This window comes from Felis catus, chromosome F1, assembly GCF_018350175.1.
Source record: "Felis catus isolate Fca126 chromosome F1, F.catus_Fca126_mat1.0, whole genome shotgun sequence".
In the NCBI taxonomy this organism is placed as follows: Eukaryota; Metazoa; Chordata; class Mammalia; order Carnivora; family Felidae; genus Felis; species Felis catus.
In genome coordinates, this window is record NC_058384.1 from 67,551,421 (window position 1) to 67,576,478 (window position 25,058).

At 46.4% G+C, this 25,058-nt stretch overlaps 1 protein-coding gene across 12 annotated transcripts in view; it reads left to right on the forward strand.

Annotated features, from left to right (window-relative positions):
* The window catches only part of LOC101087446 (GON-4-like protein), a 74,382-nt gene that overhangs the window by 29,496 nt on the left and 19,828 nt on the right, over positions 1 to 25,058 (forward strand). For 8 of the 12 annotated variants that reach the window (XM_045048748.1, XM_045048747.1, XM_045048745.1 and 5 more), the window contains 10 exons: positions 1,218 to 1,283; positions 1,591 to 1,686; positions 2,660 to 2,779; positions 3,351 to 3,521; positions 7,050 to 7,242; positions 15,209 to 15,310; positions 20,612 to 20,652; positions 21,164 to 21,267; positions 23,579 to 23,777; positions 24,279 to 24,365. In XM_045048748.1, the coding sequence (XP_044904683.1) occupies positions 1,218 to 1,283; positions 1,591 to 1,686; positions 2,660 to 2,779; positions 3,351 to 3,521; positions 7,050 to 7,242; positions 15,209 to 15,310; positions 20,612 to 20,652; positions 21,164 to 21,267; positions 23,579 to 23,777; positions 24,279 to 24,365 (1,179 nt within the window). The other 4 variants (XM_023247673.2, XM_011291184.4, XM_045048750.1 and 1 more) reach the window with 3 other exon arrangements.

Sequence of the window (25,058 nt, forward strand, 5' to 3'; positions counted from 1 at the left end):
CTAGTTCAACAGAGCAAGGGAAGGGGCTGGGACATGGCAGGGCTGAGGAGATGTGGAGAGGCTGAGGCTCCTTGTGGAGATAGAACCCAGTGCCTCTTGGGTTGTGCTCAATAACCCGATTTTCACTGGGTCACCTTAAATGCTCAAGAAATTATACACTCCAGGGACATTTTTTGTCAGCAGCATGTAAGAGCCTTAAAAAAATTCTTTAAAAACATTTCACTCCAACTCTGTTATTTTAAAACATACAAGAAGTTAAAATAATTTTATAGGCAGTTTAGATTCCATCTAGATTTAACTGTAAAATTTTGCCATATTTTACTTTATATCTTTATATCTATCTCTTGTTTTTTTCCTGTACTATTTGAAAATAAGTTGAGGACAATTTGATACTTGACCCCTAAATCTTTCCAAAAGAACTGGTCATGGCTGGCTCTTGGGAGGCACATTTACGTTGGATTTATGTGATTGATTAAAAAAATACTGATGTCAAAAAGGCTACTGTCACCTGTAGTATCCTAGGTATGTGTATTATTATAGTTTACAAATCGTTTTTTTTTAATGTTTATTTTTCAGAGAGAGAGAGAGAGACAGACAGACAGACAGACAATGAGTGGGGGAGGGGCAGAGAGAAAGAGGGAGACCCAGAATCCGAAGCAGGCTCCAGGCTCTGACCTGTCAGCACAGAGCTCAGTGTGGCTTTTGAATTTGTGAACAGTGAGATCATGACCTCAGCCAAAGTCAGTCAACCTACTGAGCCACCCAGGTGCCTCACAGATAGTTTTCAAATTCATTAATCCATGTGAACCCAAGTTGTGATATAAAGTCAGGGGTGCCTGGCTGGCTCAGCTGAAAGAGCATGTGACTCTTGATCTCAGGTTCGTGAGTTTGAGCCCCACAGTGGGGGGTAGAGTTTATTTAAAATATATAAGTAAATAAAGTAGGCAAGACCGATGTTTTTTCCATTTATAGTTAATAAAGTCTCACTAGGGTTAAGGCAGAGATGCTAGATTGAAATAGATTCTTCTCTCCTTTTCATCTGATAAGCTCTGGCAAACAATTGAGAGTATACCCTTGGAGATAATTAATATTCCTTGATCCCTGCACCTACACGTTAGGTACATGGATGGCTCTTTGTGATGGTGAAGAGGAGGTAAAATTGAAAAGCCGTCTATTTCGGTGAAGAGAACGTAATTATTTATATTCTTTGTTGGTAGGTAATTCCAACATGGAATATTTCACCAATTAAGAAGGCCAATGAAATTAAGGTAAACTTGGAAGAGGTAATTCTTTTTTCCAGAAAGACTTCATCAGTTTTGAAATCTAAGTACTTCCTTTCTATTTAATTTTTGGGGGATCTGTCTTCTTGTTTTAATTCGATCTTTGTTTTTTTTCCTTTCCATTCCTCTTAGGTTTGACTCTCACGCTAGGAATCTCTTTACCCGCTGCCTGTTGTTACTTGCTATAGCTGCTCATTGTGCTGTTAGGATTTATTTCTTTCCTGCTCTGCTTTCTTCCTCTTATTTTCCAAATACGTATGATTTGTGTTTCCTGTAACTTCATTTCTTTCTATAATTTGTGCTAACGCAGCCCCCTCAGTTTGTGGATATTCACCTCGAAGAGGATGACTCCTCAGATGAGGAGTACCAGCCAGATGAAGAAGAGGAGGACGAGACGGCTGAAGAGGTCAGTGGCTCCCCCTGTGAGTGTTAGCTGCTAATGGAGAAGAAACGAGACCCAGTAAGGCCTCCTTAGTGTTGTCGCCTGTTCTGTAGAGAGGAACGAGGCACATTGCTTTTTTCTGCTCATTTCTTTGCATAAATCCAAGACTGTGGGGCATTTTCTCTTCTTCCTACTACTCCCTTAATGTTTTCGTGTCTTATATTATGAAATAGAACACACATCTAATGTATAGAACTGTGCACAGAATAAAAAAAAATTTTTTTTTAATTTTTTTTTAACATTTATTTATTTTTGAGACAGAGAGTGACAGAGCATGAACGGGGGAGGGTCAGAGAGAGAGGGAGACACAGAATCTGAAACAGGCTCCCGGCTCTGAGCTGTCAGCACAGAGCCTGACGTGGGGCTCGAACTCACGGACCGCGAGATCGTGACCTGAGCCGAAGTCAGACGCTCAACCAACTGAGCTATCCAGGCGCCCCCAGAATAAAAATTTTTAAATACAGCTTAAATAATTATAAAGCCAGTCCTCACGAGAGTTCTCCAGACTCCTTAAATGCAGCCCCACCAGCGTACCCGCGTCCTCTTTCTCTGTGGTTCTGTCGCCTAAGTGGGCAGCGCTGCGCGTGTTGCTTCTAAACTTACATGTACTCCCCCATGTCTGGCTTTTTTGTTTTTTTGTTTCATCGCTGACCCTTTGTGATTCTTCTGTACAGTTGCTTACAGCCACAGTTTGTTCGTTCTCATTGCTGTGTAATATTGTTTCTTAGTGCATTCTTTGACTTGTTTGTAAAAGGATTTTAAGCCAATGTCTTGTAATTTTAATGAGAAGACCAATCTGATTAGCTTCCGAATATTAAACTTCTGTTTAAGGTTTATTTTCTCTTACTTTAAATTGATTCATTTTCTTGAGATACTTCAGACTCAGTGGAATGACGTAGGGGCAGAAATGTGAACACGAACTGGGTTTGTCTTGTAGAGTTTATTGGAAAGTGATGTTGAAAGCACCGCTTCGTCCCCACGTGGGGCAAAGAAATCCAGATTGAGGCAGGCTTCCGAGGTGACTGAAACGGACGAGGAGGGCGGCGTATTATCGGAGGTGAGTCGGCACCGAGCACAAGAGACGAGGATGGGACTGCGCCGCAGGGCGGCTGTCCGTGGGATGCTGAGCCGTCCCCCTTGAGCACACGCCACTCGGTCCCGCTAATTGTGCTGTTGCCTGTGCCTCTTCAGAACTGTTCAGATTTCAGAGTCCTTTATTTAAGTCAGCCAGCAGTTGAGAGGAAAACTGGAGCTCAGTGATGGGGGTGGGGGTGCTTTTCTGAGTCCTCCGAGCAGCCAGATAGGGGTGACTAGCGGTTTCTTTTCTCCTAGCTTTGTCTTTTTCCTAATGTTGTCCTAAAGCCATTTTTGTTAGATTTTCCACTTTTGATCACCTAGGCAGCATCCTGTTGGCTTCATTGGAAATAGGATGGAACCTAATTAGATTAATATATTTGACAGTGTATCTGTTTTTATGTAGCTCTGTCTACATGGCAAGGGAAAGATCACTGGCATATGAAGGATGTGCCCGTCTCTGCCCACCTCTTTTGTTTCTTTTCTCTCCTTTCCTCTCTTTCTCTTCTCCTCCCTCCCTTTCACTTTTTAACATCGTTGCCTCTTTCATTCAGGCTGAGAAAGTCCCCACACCTGCCGTTAGGCACATCAGCGCTGAGGTCGTGCCCATGGGGCCCCCACCTCCCCCAAAGCCCAAGCAGAGCAGGGACAGCACTTTCATGGAGAAGCTGCACGCGGTAGATGAGGAGCTGGCCTCCAGTCCGGTGTGCATGGACTCTTTCCAGGTGAGCAGTGGAGGTCTGTCACTGGTGACGTCGGACGGGGCCACGTAGCTGTTGCTCGGGTTGGGAAGGGAGAAGGGAAGTTGTGAAATTGCAGGCCTTTGATCCTCTGGTTCAGGCCGCTTTACGGGGAGAATTGTAGCCCCTGGGGAAGGAGTGGGTACGTGATGCAGAGCATTTCAAACTGTGGAACGCAGGACGCCTCCCCTTCAGCCGGCCCCCGGGTCCTGACCTTTACCGTGGCTGTGCTGTCACTCCCGCCGCTTTCTCTCTGTCTGCATACTTGCTTTCCTGAGTCACTTCATGTTGCAGTCACAGTGCTCTTTTTCTCCTAAACACTTGCATGTGTATTCTCTAAAATAGGACATTCTGTTATGAAAAGAAGTAATATTATCTAATCTAGTGAAGTCCTCTTTTGGATTTTTACCAGTTGTCCCAGTAATGTCCTTTCTAGCAAAAGAAGCAAGTTCCCGTGATGCGGGACCCAGTCCAGGATTACACATATGGCGTCTTACCTCATATGCTGTTATTGCATTGTATTGCATTGTATTGCATTTTATCTTATTTTATTTTTGTTGTATTCTATTTTATTTTTATCCTATTCTATTTTATTTTAAAGTAGTCTCTGTGCTTAGAGTGGAGCTCGAACTCACGACCTGAGGTCAAGAGTCACTTGCTCCCTTGACTGACTCAGCCAGGGTGCCCCTTGTAGCCTTCTTTAGTCTAGAACAGTTTCTCAGCATTTCTTTGTCTTTCATAACCTTGACATTTTGAACTGTGTGGACTGTAATTTTACAGAATATTTCTCAATTTAGATTTTTCTGATATTTCGTCATCATTACATTCAGGTTACACACTTTTGGCACAAGCAGCACAGAAGGGATTATGTCCTTTCTAGTGCATTGTATCCGGAGGGACGTGACACCTGCTGTGTGAGGTGTGATCACATGGTCATGGTGATGTCTGCTTGATTTCTTCATGATAATGTTCCTATTTTCCATTGTTAAATTCATATGTATCTTATGGGATATACTTTGAAGCCAAACATCTTTTTGCCAGTAAGCATCTGTTGCTTCTTCTTGCTGGAAACAGTCATTGCTGTGGTTGGTGTCAATTGAGGACTTTCTGAATTCCACCATTTAGCCAGTTCTTTCTAAGGCTCTACGTTTTCTCCACCAGTCTTGTAGGTTAATGAAAAATATGTCTGTTCTAAAATTTAAAAACAGAATATTGAATGGAACAGCCCCGAAAGGGTCATTTAATTTAATCACACTGCTTTGGGGGTGAGTGCATAGTGTTTAGAGGGCAGTAGTGTTTTATGTAACCGTTTATTCGTATACTTGCTGAACGATGGAAGTTGGGGAATAGCAGTATAAGACAGAAAAGGTCTTTCTTTCCTCTTGGAGGTTATAGTTTATTGGAGAGAGAGAGAGAGACACCATAAACAAATCATTTCAAGTAACAACTAAGTAAAAGCAAAGAAATATGGTAATGCCTATCAGAGTACTTCACATAACATGATCAGAAAAGGCCTCCCTGGGTGCCTGGCTGGCTCAGTCGGTGGAGCATGTGATTCTTGATCTTGGGATTGTTGAGTTTGAGCCCAGATCTGAATTAGAAGGAGTTGTGCATCCGGGTGTCTGCTGGGTGGCTGTCAGTTGAGCGTCCGACTCCTGATTTTGGCTCAGCTCATGGTTTATGAGATCGAGGCCCTCGTCAGGCTCTGCACCGACAGTGCGTAGCCTGCTTGGGATTCTCTCTCTTTCTGTCTCTGCCTCTCCCCCGCTCAGCGTGCCCATGCACACCTGCACTCTCAAAATAAATAAACATTAAAAAGAATTAAAAACTCTCCTTTGGTTAAGGTGGGAGAGCAAGGGAGGAGACAGAAGAGTTACTAGACGGCTGCAGTCATCCAGTGAGAACTTCCTGACTTAACCTACAGCTTCAGTATCATCGCTGTCCACATCCCAGCTGCTTTTTCCTTTTTGGGCAGACATTGATAAGCTTATCCTGAAATTCACATGGAAATGCAAGGGACCCAGAATAGCCAAAAATGAGCAAAGGATAAGAATAGATAGTTCTCCAGAGAAGACCTACAGATGGCCAGTCAACATGTGAAAAGATGCTCAACATCATTAGTCATTAGGAAAATGCAAATGAAAAGTATGAGACAGCACTTCACAGCCACCAGGACGGCTAGGGTGAACGCATGGACAGTAGCAAGTGTTGGCAAGGATGTGGAGAGGTGGAGAACCCGCACACATTGCTGGTGGGAATGTGAAATGGTGCGGCCGCTTTGGGGAATGGTTTGGTGGTTCCTCAGAACATTAAACATAGTGACTGTGTGGCCCGGAAAGTCCACTCCAGGAGAATTGAAAACGTTACATCCAAGTAAAAAGCGAGTACACCAACGTTCATCGTGGCGTTACTCATAATAAACTTTCCCAAGGTGGAAACAGCAGATTTTCATTCCCTGCAGTGTGGATACACCAAAGTGTAAATGGGACACTATCGTGCAATGAAAAGGAATCATGTACTGACTTACACTACAAAACAGGTGAACTTTGAAAATCTTATGCTAAGTAAAAGAAGCCAGAGACAAAAGGCCACATAGTGTATGATTACATTTATTTGATATGTCCCGCACGAGCCAATGTAGAGACAAAATAGATCATGGGTGTCAGGGACCAGGAGCGGGGGGAAAGGGGAGAGTGACCGCTAATCAGATTGGGATTTCCGTTAGGGGCGAAGAAAGTATTCCGGAATTAGATACTGGTGATGGTCCCACAGCTCTATGAATGCAGTGAAATCCACTCAGTTACACATTTCAGAAGGATGAATTTTATGGTATGGAAATTATATCTTAGTAAAGCTGTTACAGATATTTCTAAAATGTTGATTTTATCTTATTGTATTATGTTTATTTATTTTGGGAGAGAGTGTGAGTGGGGGAGGGGCAGAGAGAGAGGGAGACAGAGAATCCCAGGTAGGCTCCACAGTCAGCACAGAGCCCGATGCCGGGCTCAAACTCAGGAACTGTGGGATCACGACCTGAGCCGACGTCAGCAGTCAGACCGACACTCAGCCGACTGAGCCACCACTAAAATGTTGGTTTTAGGGGTGCCTGGGTGGCTCAGTCTGTTGAGCATCCGACTTCGGCTCAGGTCATGATCTCACCGTTCGTGGGTTCGAGCCCTGTGTCAGGCTCTGTGCTGACAGCTCGGAGCCTGGAGCCTGCTTCGGATTCTATGTCTTCCTCTCTCTCTGCCCCTCCCCTGCTCATGCTCAGTCTCTCTCTCAAAAATAAATAAACGTTAAAAAAAACTTTTTTTTAATGTTTGTTTTAAAGCTGATGTCATTGTCCTTAACGTTTTTCAAAGAATAAGAAACCCAACCTGTTTAGAGAGGAGACCTTGTGATTGAAGCCAAGAAGAACAGTGCAGGGGTATGAGGTGTAGGTGTGAGGAGGTTTGGAGAATTGGGAAGCACTAGGCGTTGAGTGACCCGTGTCATCCCTTCTTTGTTGACAAGCCCATGGACGATAGCCTCATTGCATTCCGAACCCGCTCTAAGATGCCTCTAAAAGACGTTCCCCTGGGGCAGCTGGAGGCAGAACTCCGGGCTCCAGACATCACGCCAGACATGTATGACCCCAATACAGCAGATGACGAGGACTGGAAAGTGTGGCTGGGCGGGCTCATGAACGACGACGTGGGGAATGAGGGTAAGTGGTCCTGTCTGTGTGCACTCTCCAACTCTGTGGTCGAATTGTCATTAGTCCGAAGCTTAACTGAACTTAATTTTTTATTGAACTCACAATTTTAAATCAGTACTTAAGTCCCCTCCTTTTTTTGGGTTAAGAATCTTTTCTTTTGTGAGGCACCTGGGTGGCTCAGTCGGTTAAGCGTCCGACCTCGGCTCAGGTCATGATCTCACAGTTTGTGAGTTTGAGCCCCGCGTCGGGCTCTGTGCTGACAGCTTAGAGCCTGGAGCCTGCTTCGGATTCTGTGTCTCCCTCTCTCTCTGCTCCTCCCCTGCTCATGCTCTGTCTCTCTCTCCTTCAAAAATAAATAAAAACATTAAAAAAAAATTAAAAAAAAAAAAAGAATCTTTTGAGTATAGTTGACGCACTGGTTGCGTTCGTTCCAGGTTGTACAAGATGGCGATTCGACATGTTTGTAGGTTGTGCTGTGCTTGGCACGTGTACGGTGTCGTCTGTCAGCCTGTGGTGCTATGACGGCTCCGTGGATGGCACTCTGCATGGTGTGCTGGTTCAGAGTCCTTTTCGGAAATCTTTGGAATGCTAAGAATCGTCCCCTGAAACACAAATGCAGAAATAATTTTATATATGACTGTCCGAGGGTGCGCTGACCCCCTGGAGGACTGTTGTGCCGGCCAGGGACCTGTGTGATGCACGTGACAGTGCTAGCTGCCACTGTGCCAAGTGCACGTCGGATGGAACCGGACTTGGGGAGATCAAGGGAACCGGCAGTGGCTTTGAGGCCCCATTGTGGCTCCTTCCATCTCTGGAGCCAGCGTCTTGACTCCTTCTCATGGGTCAGTCCCGTGCCCAGCCCTGTTTATGTGTAAGGCTGGCACGGTGGTCATCAGCTCACCGTTCACTTCTTGCTTTGCATCCACACCAGAGGGACCCTTTCCTGCAGGCTTCAGTCTGAAAAATGCACAGGCACAACCCAGACTGGCCTTGTTTGGTCACGGGCCCGCTCTCTTGGTGGTGATGGAAGCCCGGGTGAGCCTGGGTCCTGGGATTGGCAGTGCCTAGCAGTGGTGAGCGTGGGCTAGGCAGTTACCCGGATGTAATAGTATGGCCAGAAGTGGGCACAGAGCAGTGCCCAGACAGAAACAGTGTTGACTGCATACAGTCGTGCTATGAGAATCCCTACTGCAACCCTTATTCTAGAACAGTACTAAAATTTAGTGCTTTAATTTAGTGAAATCAGCATTACAGAAGTTGTCTCTGGTGATTTTCTTTGTGTACTACAGTGGAAATTGGGCATCATTCCTGATTCTGTGCAGTAAGCTTCTGTAGATTTAGATGTTCGACATTGTCTTAGTCTATAGTGATTGCAGGTGATGTCACGTTCTTCTGATGGAATCTGGCAGATTTTTTTTAAATTTTATTTTTTGAATTTACATCCAAATTAGTTAGCATGTAGCGCAACGATGATTTCAGGAGTAGATTCCTTAGTGCCCCTTACCCGTTTAGCCCATCCCCCCTCCCAGTAACCCTCTGTTTGTTCTCCATATTTATGAGTCTCTTCTGTTTTGTCCCCCTCCCTGTTTTTATATTCTTTTCGCTTCCCTTCCCTTATGTTCATCTGTTTTGTCTCTTAAAGTCCTTGTATGAGGGAAGTCATATAATTTTTGTCTTTCTCTGACTAATTTCACTTAGCATAATACCCTCCAGTTCCATCCACGTAGCTGCAAATGGCAAGATTTCATTCTTTTTGATTGCCGAGTAATACTCCATCATATATATAGACCACATCTTCTTTATCCATTCATCCTTCGATGGACATTTGGGCTCCTTCCGTCCTTTGGCTGTTGTCGACAGCGCTGATGTAAACGTGGGGGTGCATGTGTCCCTTCGAAACAGCCCACCTGTATCCCTTGGAGAAATACCTAGTAGTGCAATTGCTGGGTGGTAGGGGAGTTCTACTTTTAATTTTTTCAGGAACCTTCACACTGTTTCCAGAATGGCTGCACCAGTTTGCATTCCCACCAGCAGTCCTCACCCTCACCAACATCTGTTGTTGCCCGAGTTGTTAATGTTAGCCATTCTGACAGGTGTGAGGTAGCATCCCATTGTGGTTTTGATTTGTGTTTCCCTGATGATGAGTGATGTTGAGCATTTTTCATGTGTCGGTTGGCCGTCTGGATGTCTTCTTTGGAGAAGTGTATTCATGTCTTTTGCCCGTTTCTTCACTGGATTATTTGTTTTTTTGGGTGTTGAGTTTGATAAGTTCTTTATAGATTTTGGATACTAACCCTTTATCTGCTATGTTGTTTACAAACATCTTCTCCCATTCTGTCGGTTGCCTTTTAGTTTTGCCGATTGTGTCCTTCGCTGTGCAGAAGCTTTTTGATGAAGTCCCAGTAGTTCATTTTTGCTTTTGTTTCCCTTGCCTCCGGAGACGTGTTGAGTAAGAAGTTGCTGCGGCTGAGGTCAAATAGGTTTTTGCCTGCTTTCTCTTCCTGTCTTAACATTGAGGGCTTTCATCCATTTTGAGTTTATTTTTGTGTCTGGTGTAAGGAAGTGGCCCAGGTTCCATTCTTCTGCATGTCGCTGTCCAGTTTTCCCAGCACCACTTGCTGAAGAGACTGTCTTTATTCCATTGGATATTCTTTCCTGCTTTTTCAAAGATTAGTTGGCCATACATTTCTGGGTTCTCTATTCTGTTCCATTGATCTGAGTGTCTGTTTTGTGCCGGTACCATACTGTCTTGATGATGACAGCTTTGTAGTACAGTTTGAAGTCTGGGGTTGTGATGCCTCCTGCTTTGGTTTTCTTTTTCAAGATTGCTTTGGCTATTCGGGGTCTTTTCTGGTTGGAATCGGGCAGATTTTGTTCTTGTTGTTTCTTTTTGACTTTTTAGTGGAGAGTGACCCGAATATTAATATTGGTTGTGTTGTGGAAGACTCACACTTTAGAAAAAAAAAAATCTAATTACAGACAACCTGCAGAGCACATCTTTCATTCTTTCCCTGTCTTCTGAGAACAACTACCATAAGATTTATGTGTTGAAGAGTAATGCTTTAAGATAAATAATGTGTAGCTTTAACGGAAATAGACCGAATAAATATTTGTGTAGATAAGGCTAGGAATAAGTCAGGATAAATGAACGAAAGAGAATAAGTCTTTGAATATACCTTATTTTTTTGAGAGAGAGAGAGAGAGAGAGAGAGAGAGAGAGAGCGAGCGCACACGCATGGTTGCTTGAGAGCTGGGGAGAGGGGCAGAGGGAGACGGGGAGAGAGAATCCCAGGCAGGTCCCATGCCCAGTCTGGAGCCTGATGCGGGGCTCCGCCTCTCAATCCCGAGATCACGACCTGAGCCGAAATCAAGAGTCGGGCGCTTAACCAACTAAGCTACCCATTCGCCCCTCCTTGAATATACCTTATGAAGCTGTTAAAATTATATTATACGTTACTTGGCAAATTTTATTGAGTACTTTCCTTCTAGGACTCATTGTGCTAGGATCCTGAAAGGGAAAAGAGCATGATCATTTTGCCAGATTGAGATACCGCTGAATGGTGCCTGGTCCATAGATGCGCAGTGCACCCCAGGTGAACGAAGTTGGATGAACTCAGATGCGCCATCAAAGTGGCATGAATACCGGCTTTAGAAGAGGGACAGAGAATTCCCGTTTAGGATGATCAGAGGCAGCTCTGTGAAGGAGGTGGTAATTGAGATGGACCTTTGAAGGATGTTTGCCATTGGTGCCAGTTAGGGTGAGGAAGGGGCGAGCGAGGGGATAGGTAACGTTATGGGTGAGGGGTCTTGTAGGACACGTCCTCCTGGGAGTCTTCTGCTCTCTGCTTGTGATAATACACGCCTGGTGGACAGAAATCAAACATTGTATAAAGAAAACTTTAAGGGGCGCCTGGGTGGCTCAGTCGGTTAAGCGTCCGACTTTGGCTCGGGTCATGATCTCGCGGTCCGTGAGTTCGAGCCCCGCGTCGGGCTCTGGGCTGATGGCTTGGAGCCTGGAGCCTGTTTCTGATTCTGTGTCTCCCTCTCTCTCTGCCCCTCCCCCGTTCATGCTCTGTCTCTCTCTGTCTCAAAAATATATAAATGTTAAAAAAAAAAATTAAAAGAAAAAAAAGAAAACTGAGGGGTGCCTGGGTGGCTCAGTCTGTCAGTGCAGAGCCTGCTTGGAAATCTCTCTCTCTCTCCCCCTCTCTCTTTCTCTCTGCCCTTCTCCTCCTCAAAATAAATAAATAAACTTCAAAAAAAAAAGAAAACTATGAAAGCCCCTCTCCACGATGACGGTTCATGATTCATAGGGATCATGGATTTTTTTCATTGAATATTATTTCGGGATTTATAAATCTCCTGGTGTTCATTTATTGATACAACCTTTTCCTACCAACCTATCCCAAGTTCCGTGATACCAAGGCTTAGAATCTCTGCAGAAAGCCATGACCAGGGACAAATATAGTCCTTTCCATTTCACAGAAATCTCAGAATTTCATTGCATTGCCCAGTTTTATTCCTTCTAGGGCTCGAGCCCAGCTCAGTGTTCTAGGAACGTGTCCCACTGAAGGAGGTGTCAAGGACAGAAGGTGTTAGGTGGGTAGGACTCTTCCCTAGCAAGCCCTGCTGCCCGTTCCCTAGGCCAGAGTTAAGGCCGAATGCTGACCATAGCAGGACCTCGTGGCTTTCTCTGTGCTGGCAGCTTTGGTGCCCTGATTTTCCCTGGTTTCCATCGTCGTGGCCATAAGAGCCGAGCTGGTGGCTGTTGTGGAGGAAGGGCCGGAATCTCAGGTATCAGGAGTTTGGGGTCCAAGGTCGTGCTGCTCATGGCATCATCTCTAGAACTGGGGTCAGAGTCAAGGAATGGAAGGGTGTGCGTGCTGGGTTGTGTTAAAGATACAGATTCCAGGGCCTCCCCTCTTACTGACTGAATCAGAATCTCCAATGGGTGTGGTCTAGGGATCTAATTCTCACGCACCCTAAAGATTGGAGACTGCTGATCTGGGAGAAGTAAGCGTGTATGGTAAGGGTGGATTGAGAAAATGGAATAATAGTTAGTGGGGAGGGTGGAGAGCCTCTTTCTTTAAATCTCAGTATTTTTTGTCATTGTTTATGTATTAGGACGGATTAAAAAAGAGAACACAAAGCCAGTGAATAGGGAAGGTGTGGACCCCCCTGTCCACCAGCTGAATTACTGAGTGCTGGCGAATAGGAAATGATGCTACGTACAGACCCCAGTCCCTAAGTTTAGCCAGATGCTGGTCTGTTTTTGTAGCATGACGTGGCTATTTTTACGTGTTCCTTGTGCCATCTGATCTGCGTATTGTTAAAACTGAGAGTCTCATTTGCCAAAAAACAATTAAGAGGCAGCACTGGAGGCGAACAACAGACTGAGATCAGCTGGGTGGATGCCGGGGTTGATCAGCCAGAAGAGTAAGCGGGCAGAGGCCACAGCCGGGGAACTAAAAGCTGAGAACTCAGAAGAAACCTTCGTGCATGACTTTTCAACGTGTTTGCCAAATGGGTGCTCGGAGAGTATTGGCTGGCCCATCGGTGTGGTGTGTCTGGTGCGGCTCTCCCATCCCATGAGGGGGCTCGAACCTGCCCGCGCTGCCCGCCCGTCGTAGCCCTTCCCACAGGACTTCCCTCCCTCGGCGTGTTTGTCGGGAGATGTACTCGGAGAGTCCCGGGAAGTTTGGGAAGACAAGATTCTCTGTGTGAGGATTTGAAGAATTTTTACTGGGGACGTAAACGCACAAATCGATGAAGAGACTTGACGTTTAAATAGTTACGTCATGGACGAAGGAAATTAATATAACCTGACTATAAATGTGGAGTAAAAAATATCAGCTTAGATTATGGTTGATCAGAACAGATTTTCCCATGATAAGGAATCAAAAACGTGTATATTTTTTTTGTTTTTAATGGAAGGCACTCATTTTTGACAAAAAGTGACTTATGGAGGGATGGAGGGGGACAAAGTGGAAAAGAAGAGTTCTGTTCTTCACTCATGTTCTGTGTGTGAGGACTGGCATGCCCTCCCCTTGACTGCTTCCTGGTGGAAGGAATCCGAGTTCTGCATCTGAAACTTGCTTCCTTCACGGAGGCCTTCAGTTCAGACGTTTCCCACTGCACACGCGCACTCCGCTCTGCCTGCGTGGGGGGCGGGGGGGGGGCAGGGATTCAGTTATTCCCCTTTGGCAGACTTTGTTTGTTTTCCGTCTTTTTAATTCAGTTCCTTGGTGGCACCATCCACGTTTCAAGTTCTCGGGTGCCGCCTGTTGCCGGGAGCTGCCGTTACCGCGCTGTGCGCACTAGGACGTTTCCTCTGTCGCCGAATGTTCTGCCAGACGGCTCTTATCTAACGTCCTGGAAAAAATACCACCTTCGTGTGACGATTCTGTAATCCAGTGACTCTTCACAGGTTTTATTTAGCGATCGTGGCATCAGCATTGGAGAAAGTTATGTTGGAGAGAAACACCAGGATTCCTCCTATGCCCTCACATCACAAAATGTGTACTATTTTTGCATATTTTTAGTTCTTTTTCTTCTATTGTCCATTTATTTAATTAATTTATTTTTTAAATTTATTATTATTTTTTAATGTTTAGTTATTTTTGAGAGAGAGACAGAGCTCGAGAGGGAGAGGGGCAGAGAGACAGGGAAAGACAGAATTGGAAGCAGTCTTCAGGCTCCGAGCTGCCAGCACAGAGCCCGACGTGGGGCTCGAACTCATAAACCGCGAGATCATGACCTGAGCCGAAGTCGGACACTTAACTGGCCACCCAGGTGCCCCCCAAAATTTTTTTTAAATTTTTACTGTTTATTTTATTTTTTGAGAGAGAGGGTGCAAGTGGGGGAGGAGCAGAGAGAGAGGGAGACACACAGAATTTGAAGCAGGCTCCAGGTTCCGAGCTGTCAGTGCAGAGCCCGACACGAGGCTCAAACTCACAAACTGTGAGATCATGACCTGAGCCAAAGTTGGATGCTCAACCAACTGAGCCACCCAGGTGCCCCTATTTTTAGTTATTTTGAGTCTTATTGTAGGGGCATACTTTTTCATACTAAGGATTATTACATGTGTGTTATATTTTGTCATATGTGAACATTCATGAGGTGATTACATGTTTACATTTTGTACATGTACACTATTTTATACTAAGGCATCATAACTGTAGTCACTCCTTAATCACTGGGCATCAAAGTCATGTTTTTATCACTATCTGTGCTTTTTTGTTTTTGGAGAGAGAGAGCATGATCAGGGGAGGGGCAGAGAGAGAGGGAGACACAGAATCTGAAGCAGGCTCTAAGCTCCCAGCTGTCAGCACAGAGCCCGACACAGGGTTCAAACCCACGAACTTCGAGATCATGACCTGAGCCAAAGTCAGATGCTTAACTGACTGAGCCACCCAGGCACCCCTGTTATGATGTTTTTAAAGTTTATTTCTTTATTTTTGAGAGAGAGTGCAAGTGAGGGAGAGGGGGAGAGAGAGAATCCTAAGCAGGCTCCATACTGTCATCATGGAGCCCGACACGGGGCTCGAACTCTCGAACCGTGAGATTATGACCTGAGCCGAAGTCAGATGCTTAATGGACTGAGCCCCACAGGTGCCCCATCCATGCTTTTGTGTAAGTAGTTTTACAAAAGTGTTATTTTGAGTTGCACTACTCAAAGTATGGTTGCTGAGATAAATTACATGTTTAGCTTTCTGGCTTTTGCTACAGTTTTGGCAGATTGAAGTCTTTCAAAGGAAGGAAAGAACTTGGCTTTTTGGAGAGAGTAGGTGAGATGTGTCAGCTGTGGGAAATGAGCTATGCAATTCATTGGGGGAGAAAAAGAAGTTATTTAAAAACTTAAGAATAAATGTGCTTTGTTGGAATAGATTCTGGCAATGCTGAAAATCTTAAATTTTCACTAGAGATGGGAGTTCGGAATGGAAACTAAGCGTTTGCAATAATTTTTTTTTCCTAGATGAGGCCGATGATGATGACGATCCAGAATATAACTTCTTGGAAGACCTTGATGAACCAGATACAGAGGATTTCCGCACTGACCGGGCAGTGAGAATCACCAGTGAGTCTGCGTTTACTATGAACCGGCTTCGGGCTGTTTCGCATCTGCTTTTGTTTACTTTGTAGATTTTTGAGGGTGATGTTTACAACCCATCTGAGTTAAGACATTTGAGCTTACTCTTCCCATTTATTTCTGTGACTCTTTAAACATATATATATCTGGAAGCCTATGAGTCATTCGTTTGTGCATCTCATAGTCGCGCACTGCGGCCAACATCTGGCAGAGAGCGTTCCTAGGATGCCACAGTGAATAAGGAATGGCCTCTGCCCTGTAAGACATCAGCTCAGTAGTGGATGCAAACAGAAAAAGTTACAATACAAAATGACAGGTGCTACAATAGGTTGTATGTAAGGTTACTAGTGGCCTAGAGAGGGTATAATCTCCTAGTGGACGGTGTGCAGTAGGGTGGGTGGGCTGGGGAAGAACCCACATGATGAGAACTTTCATCTCAGTTTTGAAGGAAGAGTAAGAAATTTTGGGTGAGAGGTGCCTAGCATGTGACTCTTGATTTTAGGGTTGTAAGTTCAAGCCCCGCATGGGGTGTAGAGATTGCTTAAAAATAAAATCTTATAAAAAAGATTTGGGGTGAATGGGGACCGATGGATGTTGCAAATAGGCAGAAGAGTGTTCACAAACCACAGGATTGTGAAGCAACAGAACTGCATTTGGAAACTAGTAAGGAGTTTGGTGTGGAAGATGAGCAGTGTTCAGATCCTGGAGAACCTTGAATTTGCGTTTTAATCTGTTCAAAAGGAGAGCTCAGAGTTTTAGGCAAGAAACTAATAGGAACTGATTGGGATTTTAGAAATACTACTTTGGGAGCGCCTGGGTGGTTCAGTGAATATCTGACTCTTGATTTCGGGTCAGGTCATAATGTCAGTGTTGTGAGATCAAGCCCCCCATTGGGCTCTGCCCTGAGTGTGGAGCCTGCTTAAGATTCTCTCTGCCCCTCTCCCCTGCTCGCTCACTCTCTGTCCTTTAAAAACAAAAAAAGAGGGGCACCTGGGTGGCTCAGTCAGTTGGACGTCTGACTTCGGCTCAGGTCATGATCTCACAGTTCGTGGGTTCGTGCTCCGCGTCAGGCTCTGTGCTGACAGCTCAGAGCCTGGAGCCTGTTTCAGATTTTGTGTCTCCCTCTCTCTCTGCCCCTCCCCTGTTCATGCTCTGTCTCTGTCTCAAAAATAAACGTTGAAAAAAAAAATAAAAAAAAAAACAACCAAAAATAAAAACAAAAAAAGAAAAATACTTTTTTTTTTTTAATGTTTATTTATTATTGAAAGACAGAGAGAGTTAGAGCGTGAGCAGGGGAGGGGCAGAGGGAGAGGCAGACACGGAATCCAAAGCAGGCTCCAGGCTCCGATCTGTCAGCACAGAGCCTGATGCAGGGCTCGAACTCACAAACCGCAAGATCATGACCTGAGCTGAAGTTGGATGCTTAACTGACTCAGCCACCCAGGCGCTCTGAAAAATACTACTTTGATTTAACACCAATTTAATGTATTAATTTGGTGGGTAAAGAGAGAAAGATTAGAGGCACGAAGAACACTTAAATGACTTGGCTGGAGACGTTTGTTTAAAAATTATTTCGTTGGCTATGTTAGCGATGATAGAAAACATATATTTCAGGAAGTATTGAGTTTTATTTACTTATTTACTTAGAGAAAGAGAGATAGAGCACGAGTGGGGGAGAGGCAGAGAGAGAGAGAGGGGGAGGGAGAGGATCCCAAGCAGGCCCCTTGCTCAGCGAGGAACCTGATGCAGGGCTCCATCCCATGACCCTGGGATTATGACCTGAGCCAAAATGGAGAGTCAGGTGCTCCACCAACTGAGCCACTCAGGGCCCCCAAGCTTTCTGTTCTTGATCTCAGCTCAGGTCTTGATCTCAGGTTTGTGAGTTCAAGTCCTATGTTGGGCTCTGTGCTGGGCGTGAAGCCTGCTTAAAACATAAAAAAATTTTTAAAATGTGGAATGCCATTTCTTTTAGGAAGACCTTCCCTTATTTGGTATGTTAGGACAAAGTTAGAGGAAGCATCGAAAGGATTCAAAGTGTAGACTGAAAAGGCTTGAGGACTTAGGTTTTGAGAAAGCTGGGGGGGAGTCGAGGAAACTATGAGAAAAACCAAGAATGTCTAGTGTCAGAAACCAAGGGATGAGTTGTTCCAGGAACCACTGGCCCACGTATCTGGTGATGAGACATGTCTGCCGGGTGCTGGAAAGATCTCCTTCCAGCGTGGCTCCCGGCCGGGCGCATGCTTGTCTTCCCTTTTCATCTGTCACTTTCTTCCGTTTACAGACCATTTCTCAGGAAGACCTTCCCAGTTAGGACTGTTCTTGCTTTGCGATTCCCCCGACTTTATGTGTCCTTAGTGACCACCTCATGGTTGCCCAGGTCCTAACCGTCTTATCCCCAGGCCTGTAGCTTCTTTGGGAGTGTCTCCTGTTTGCAGTCATGGGTTTTGCCAGCCAAATAGTGAACATCTCTGGGATGCCTAGATGAAGGGCCGTCCTCTCTTGTTGTAGGGTTGTGATCGTAAGTAAAAACTGAGGTAGAATTCCGGTTTTATTCCTACCCTGTATCCTCTGATGTGTGACGTTATCATATTATGATCCGTATAAGAGGATGTGTCCTTACACGGATGACAAACATTTAAAAATTAAGTGTAGAATCAGAGTTTGGAAAGCTTCACATGGTCATGTGTTTTCCTCCCACTTGAGGGTGTGTTTGTAGCTCCTGTGATGTGGCCTTTTCATCTGTGGGTGACCCCAGTGTCAGGGAGCTTCTCAGTGGTGAGGGTGGCGCGTCCCAGTGCTGAGCGCTGAGCGCCTCCTAACATTTTCCCTCCGGAACCTGGGTGTGCCCTTGTACTTCTGTTTGTCCCAAGTGTGCATAGTAAGAGATGTTCCTTTCCCTACGTTTTTTCTTTGCTGTGTCAAACGTACTGTTTCTTCAGTTCTCCAAACATAGTTGCCCTAGTCAGCTTCCTCTGCGTTCTGGCCTTTATTTCTTTAAAAAAAAATTTTTTTTTTAATGTTTATTTATTTTTGAGAGAGAGAGACAGAGCGTGAGCGGGGGCAGGGCAGAGAGAGAGGGAGACACCGAATCCCAAGCAGGCTCCAGGTTCCGAGCTGTCAAGCACAGGGCCCAACACGGGGCTCAAACTCATGGACCGTGAGATCATGACCTGAGCTGAAGTCGGGCGCTCAACCAGCTGAGCCACCCACGTGCCCCATGGCCTTTATTTCTTATAAACTTCTCTCCCATTGCATTTTCTTATGGAACTTCTAAAAAATACGTAGAAAAGTTGAAAGAATTGTACATTGAACATCCACATACCCACCACCTAGGTTCTGTAATTCACTTTTAATCTATCTGTTTTATCCTAAGCAGCTGCATCCGGCTCTCTTTCCATCTGTCAATCCATGTGGGTTATTCTCATGCTGATTTCAAAGTGGGCTGGAGACACCAGCATTCTTCACTCTGAAACATTTCAGCATGCGTATCATTAATTAGAGTTCAGTATTTATCTACAGTTTTTTTTAAGTTTATTTATTTATTTTGAGAGAGCGAGAGAGGGAGAGAGAGAGAGAGAGAGAATCCCAAATAGGCTGTGCACTGTCAGCACAGAGCCTGACCGCGGTTCTTGATCTCACGACTGTGGGATCATGACCTGAGCCGAAATCAAGAGTCGGACGCTTAACCAACTGAACCACCCAGGCGCCCCTCTACAATTTCTCTTTTTAGGTAAATTTATACACAATGTATTACACAAAATTTTAGTGTAGCGTTCAGTGAGTCTTGACATGCTTCCACGTGTGTAATAATCCCCTGTGGGAATATGGAACTGTCACCCCAGGAGGCTCCGTCATGCCCCTTCCAACCCAGCCTCCCCGAAGCACCTGCTGTTCTGATTTTTTTCAGTAACAGGTTAGGTTTGCCTGTTTCAGAAGTTCATGTATATGCTCTGTTGTGTAGAGCTTCTTTCTTTCACTCAGCACACGGTTTTTGAGATTCATCTGTTTGCAAGTATCACTGCTTTTTTCCTTCCATCGCTGTGCAGGATTCTGTTGTATAAATACACCTCTTTGGTCATCTGTTTTTTTATCTGTTCCCAGGTGTTAACGGACACTTGGGTTTTTCTGAGTTTTTGCTATGTTGAATGAAGTGCTCTGAACTTTCTTGTTTCAAGACAGATGATTCCTTTGTCTTGGGGCAGCTGTCCAGGAGATGAATCCCTGGTCATAGGGTAGATGTGTGCTTAGTTCTAGAGGGAATTATCAGACCTTTTGTCAAAGTGGATTTCATTGTCCTTCTCATGGATTTGCATGGCTCTTTCTGCCATCTCCCAGGGGCTCTTACAGAGATGGTCACAGACCTGCCTCAGTCCCCTGGATCCGGCCTGCGACTCTTCACTCATTCAGTGACAGGCTTGCCTTCTTGGATAGTCGCATGGTTTTGGAGTGGCTGTGTCATATTAAACTTGAGGTCAACCAAAGTATTCACATCTTTTTCAGATTGTTTTGAGCCATTTCACCTTTTCATCCATTTAAAAAACTGATTTTTGGGGTGCCTAGGTGGCTCAGTCGGTTAAGCGTCCGACTTTGGCTCGGGTCATGATCTTGCGGTCGGTGAGTTTGAGGCCCGCGTCTGGCTCTGTGCTGTCAGCACAGAGTCTGGAGCCTGCTTTGGGTTCTGTGTCTCCCTCTCTCTCTGCCCCTCCCCTGCTTGCGCTCTGTCTCTGTCTCTTAAAAATAAATAAACATTTTAAAAAAATTAAAAAACACCCTGATTTCGAAGAATCCTAAATGTAAGACTTTAAAGTTGTTAAGTTTCACCCAATTAATTTGACAACACATGGGGTTTTAAGTCTGTCATCAGTTGGTCTTGCAGTCCCTTCCAGCTTTATATGATTTACAGATGTGATAAGTGTGTTTTTTGGGTCTTCTGGGTCATTGATGCAGTTGCTTGATGGTTTAGGTTCTGTCTTGACTGCACTCAGTAGGCCAGGACAGGACTGGATTTACGTTACGGGAAGGTCATCTGGCTTATGTTCCTGTACGTCTTCCCAGCAGAACTTTCCGAAGGGTCCGTTCGTTCTGTCATGTGTCCCCAAGCATCTGGAACAGGGACTGAGCATAGCTGGTATTCAGGACACGTTTTTGAATGAATGAATGAATGATAGCCATGACGATTTTATCAAATGTCTTGCTGAAAACAAGACATACTGTCTTCTTGGAATTCCCTCTAATTGGAAAACAAAACTAACTTGAGCCAACAACTCTGTGTGGCTTTTTTTTTTCCAGAGAAGGAAGTGAATGAACTCATGGAAGAGCTGTTTGAAACTGTGAGTACGTGGTCCTTGAGTGGGGACTCGGGATGGTGGATGTGGACTCACCAGCGAGCTCTGTCCTTTGGTCCCGGGGCTCTCCGTCCGGGAGGGTGGTTTGACCAAGCCAGTGCAGGGCCCTCGGGAGAGAGTATGGTGGGAGGAGAGTTTCGCTAACTAGTAAACTTTGAGTACCCATATATGGGTTCTTCCTGGTAAAGTCCCCCCTGCAGACTTTGGGTGGCCTCCCCAACTGTCATTCATCATCCTTAAAGATTGCAGATTAGTTTTGGGATATTCTGGGCACAGATAGTTAGCCTTTCTCATAAACCTGTCTCTTAAAAGATATTGCTCTGTCTTCACCACTGCAAGTGGTCGATTGAGACACTTTGTTCCTGACCTAACGGTCAGCCGTGTGCACGATCGTGGGTGCTCTGAAGTGAGGACGTGTGAGGAAGCTCCTGCCTGCAGTCCTCCCTCCCCTCCCGCTGCTGGGTGACACGCACATGCCCATCCCCTCTGCCCGCAGTTCCAGGACGAGATGGGACTGTCCAACGTGGAGGATGACGGCCCAGAGGAGGAGGAGCGCGTGGCTGAGCCCCGGCCTAGCTTCAACACCCCTCAAGCCCTGCGGTAGGCTAGCCAGAGACGTTGAGGCGCAGAGGGGAGAAAAGCGTGTTTTCAGACGCTCGGGTTCCCGGTTTCCCGTTGCTAACTCCCCGCTGTCACTGATGGAAGGAGGGTCTCCCGTGAATCAGTCTCCTTGCTATGGGGCAGCACAGCCACAGACCAGGCTGCGTCTGTTTGGGAAGGGAGAGAAAACAGTAGCTGGCGTCCATAGCAGCCTCTCCAGGTGAGTGGTGCTGGAGCGGTGCGAGGACTCGGTGGCCAGCCACAGAAACCACCCCCGGTCATACTAGCCTTGTGTCCCTTTTGTTCTCCTCGTTGGCCGTTGACGTTGTGTCAGTGTTAGTGACAGTCTGTGGCTGCGGCAGTAGGCGAGCAGCCCGCGAACCAGCTGCAGTCACGCCCGGGGCTTGGAGTCGCACTGCCCCTCCACCCCCACGTGTGACGGGTCTGCACGGTCCATCTGGGCTGTAGTGTGTTGTCCATTCTTTCTGCGTAGCAGCACATGTGGTCAGGTGACTGGCTGGTGGTCAGGGTGTGCTCTGTGCCTGGGTGGTGCTGTGTGTGAGCTTAGCAGCGTGACCTGATCGGAGAGCTTGGGAGCCATCGGAAAGCTAGGCCTTCAGGGAACGGGCAATTTAGTACAGGAAACAAGGTCTGCTGACCGTTCCATAAAAGCCCGAAATACACGCCATTATAATAAATACCATAATATAATTACAACACAATCTCGGGATAGCCTCCCCCTCCCTTTTTTGTTTTTAACCTTTATTGAGGTATAATTTTCTTTACTGTTCATTTTTGAGAGAGTGTGAGTGGGGGATGGACAGAGAGAGGGGAGACAGAGGGTCGGAAGTGGGCTCCATGCTGTCATCAGAGAGCCCGATGTGGGGCTCGAACTCATGAACCATGAGATCATGGCCTGAGCCAAAGTTGGACGCTCAACCCGCTGATGAGCCACCCGGGCGCCCTCTTATTCAGGTATAATTGACAAAATTGTAAGATACTGAAAGTGTGCTACATGGTGATAGGATAAAAGTTTACGTTGTGAAAGATCCTCCCCCCCCCCCCCCCCCCCATCGAGTTAGGGAACACTTTATCATTTCACCTATTTACTTTTTTGGGGGGAAACATTTTCGAGATTTCTAAGAGTCTTTCTTTGACCCACTTTCTGAGTTCATAATGCAGTTGATTTGTGAACATGCTTTGGTCGCAGGGAAAGTGAGCCATCGGTGTCCCCCTTGTCAGCCACCTGAGCAATACTTTGTAAAACCAGCTGCGGGCTGTTTGTGCTTCATCCACGTTTCTCGTGCTTCTGCTCCTCTGTTGTTCTGCCAGGAGCACAGACAATGGAGTTTTCAGATCTCAGGAAACATTGTACCCAGGCCTGTGCCATGACTTTAGGTTTTTAGCCTGTGCCTGCTAAAAACTGTGAAAGGAAACATAGTGTTTATCTCCAGAGGCTACAGAAAAGTTACCATGTAGCTGTTGTTACTCTTGTTGCCACGTAGAGATTTCATACTTGCTGGAGCTGGTTGTGTCCGGACTGCACAGAACCCCGGTCCTGCCTTAATCCTGGAGTGCGGGGGCTCTGCCTCAGAACCGGCCTGGGAGCTAGGCATGTGGGTGCTTCAGCCCTGGATGGCCGCTCTCAGGAGGCGGGGGCCGGTCCCACAGCCGAGGGGAGGGATTTGGGCTAGAAGGGGAGGTGCTCACGGGCAGGCAGGGCGATACTTGAACCAGCTTCTCACTGTGTTTCTCAGCTGTCCTGTGGTTTAGTGGATCCCTTCACACTAGGTCTTGGTCAGAAAGGAAGGCAGGGCAGCCTAGATGGATGGGAGTGGCAGGAGGGCAGAAGCCGAACCTGGGGTGTGGTCATGTGTGAGTGAGGGAACAGATGCTGGGTTTGGAGAAGATTCCGTGTCACCGTTCGGGACACGTCCCAGGTTAATTGTGGATGTCAGAAGGCCCCAAGGATGAGGGGCTCCTCCCGCTGGCTCCCGGACTCCTTTGTTATCCAGACATTTCTCTGTTCCTAGATTTTTGTCTAACTTCTCCTTCATTTGTGTATTATGTAGAGGACTAATCGTGGAAGAATGAGGGGGCGGTGCAGTTCGGGACCATCTTATTTGAATTTTTGCTAACAGCTTATGCTAACAGATTTGGATAGACTGGGAGTTTGTTGGCTGAAGTGGGATGTGGGAGTCGGCAGAAGGTGGAAGTTACGCAGACTCTTAGCCCGCCGTCGTCGGAGGGACTTGGACGTGCTGGGGACCTAGGGAATGTTCACGTGCGGTCACCTCCCTGTCGGGGATAGGTTTGAGGAACCACTGGCCAACTTGCTAAATGAGCAGCACCGCACAGTGAAGGAGCAGCTTGAACAGCTGAAGGTGAAGAAGTCTTCGGGCAGACAGCAGCAGGAGGTCGAGAGGGCGAAGCCCCAGAACGAGAAGGTCCACCAGACGCTGACTCTAGACCCGGCGCAGAGGCGGCGGCTTCAGCAGCAGATGCAGCAGGTAAGACCCCTCGGCGAGGCCGGCGCCGGGTCGTCCGCGGCCCGCCACTGAAGCGGTGGTCTGAATATCCGGAGCAGGTGGCTCGATGTGCCTTGGAATCAGAGGGCCGCGGCCTTCTCATCGCTTAGGCCCTCGGAAGGCACCGTGTTTGTACCCGTAGGGCTCAGGCAAGAGCACTCGTGCACGTGGCCACCCTTGACAGTAGGATCACAGGTTTCCGTCTCTCCTAATCCGTTCTGAACTGAACAGCCTCACTTCCCGGAGGAGTTTTTTCTTCTTCCTAATTTCAGTCCCTCTGGTCTGAGGCTAAGATTCCTCTGGCTCTGTCATTTTGCTGGAGGAACATCTCTGAGAGACTCACACCACGCAAAGGTGCCATCTCCTCGTCTCTTCGGAAAGCAGAGCGTGTGGTCAAATGGCAGACATCTTGGGAGAGCCTTCCGGGTCCCTGGAGTGACAACCTCGTAACGTGTCGCTGTGTCGTTTCCTTTCCCTCCTCAGCACGTGCAGCTCTTGACGCAGATTCACCTTCTCGCCTCCTCCAACCCCAACCTCACTTCGGAGGCCAGCACCACCAGGATATTTCTCGTAAGGCTCCACGTGTCCTTCCCTCTACAGACTTGGGGGTCGGTTAGCCTGGGAGGTCGCTTCGCAGAGATGCTCACCCGCCACCGTCTGCGTTCATTCTTGTCTCCTGCACACGTTGGCAGCTACTCCTGTGGCTTCCTGCGTTTGCCAAGAGAGCATGAGGCTCTGACCCCCAGAAAGACCAGAGAGCCATCCGGTTTTCTTAGGACTGTTCTGTGACTTTTTTGTTGGGCTTTCTTCCTCATCTTTAGACTTACCCTGACTTCTTAGGTTTTCCATACTTCTGTTCTTTTTACTGAATTCATTGTCCGTTCATCTGGCTCAATAGCTACGTGTATAGGATTAATTTCGGTTCTGACATTTTTAAGCATTTTGGAGGAAAGGGTTTTAATTTTGAATTGTCTAGGTATTATTCAGAGAAACCAAAAGAAAGTTTAAATTTTTTTTTTTTTAACGTTTATTTATTTTTGGGACAGAGAGAGACAGAGCATGAACTGGGGAGGGGCAGAGAGAGAGGGAGACACAGAATCGGAAACAGGCTCCAGGCTCCGAGTCATCAGCCCAGAGCCTGACGCGGGGCTCGAACTCACGGACCGTGAGATGGTGACCTGAGCTGAAGTCGGACGCTTAACCGACTGAGCCACCCAGGCGCCCCGAAAAGAAAAAGTTTTAAAAAGTAATTGTTCTCACTCC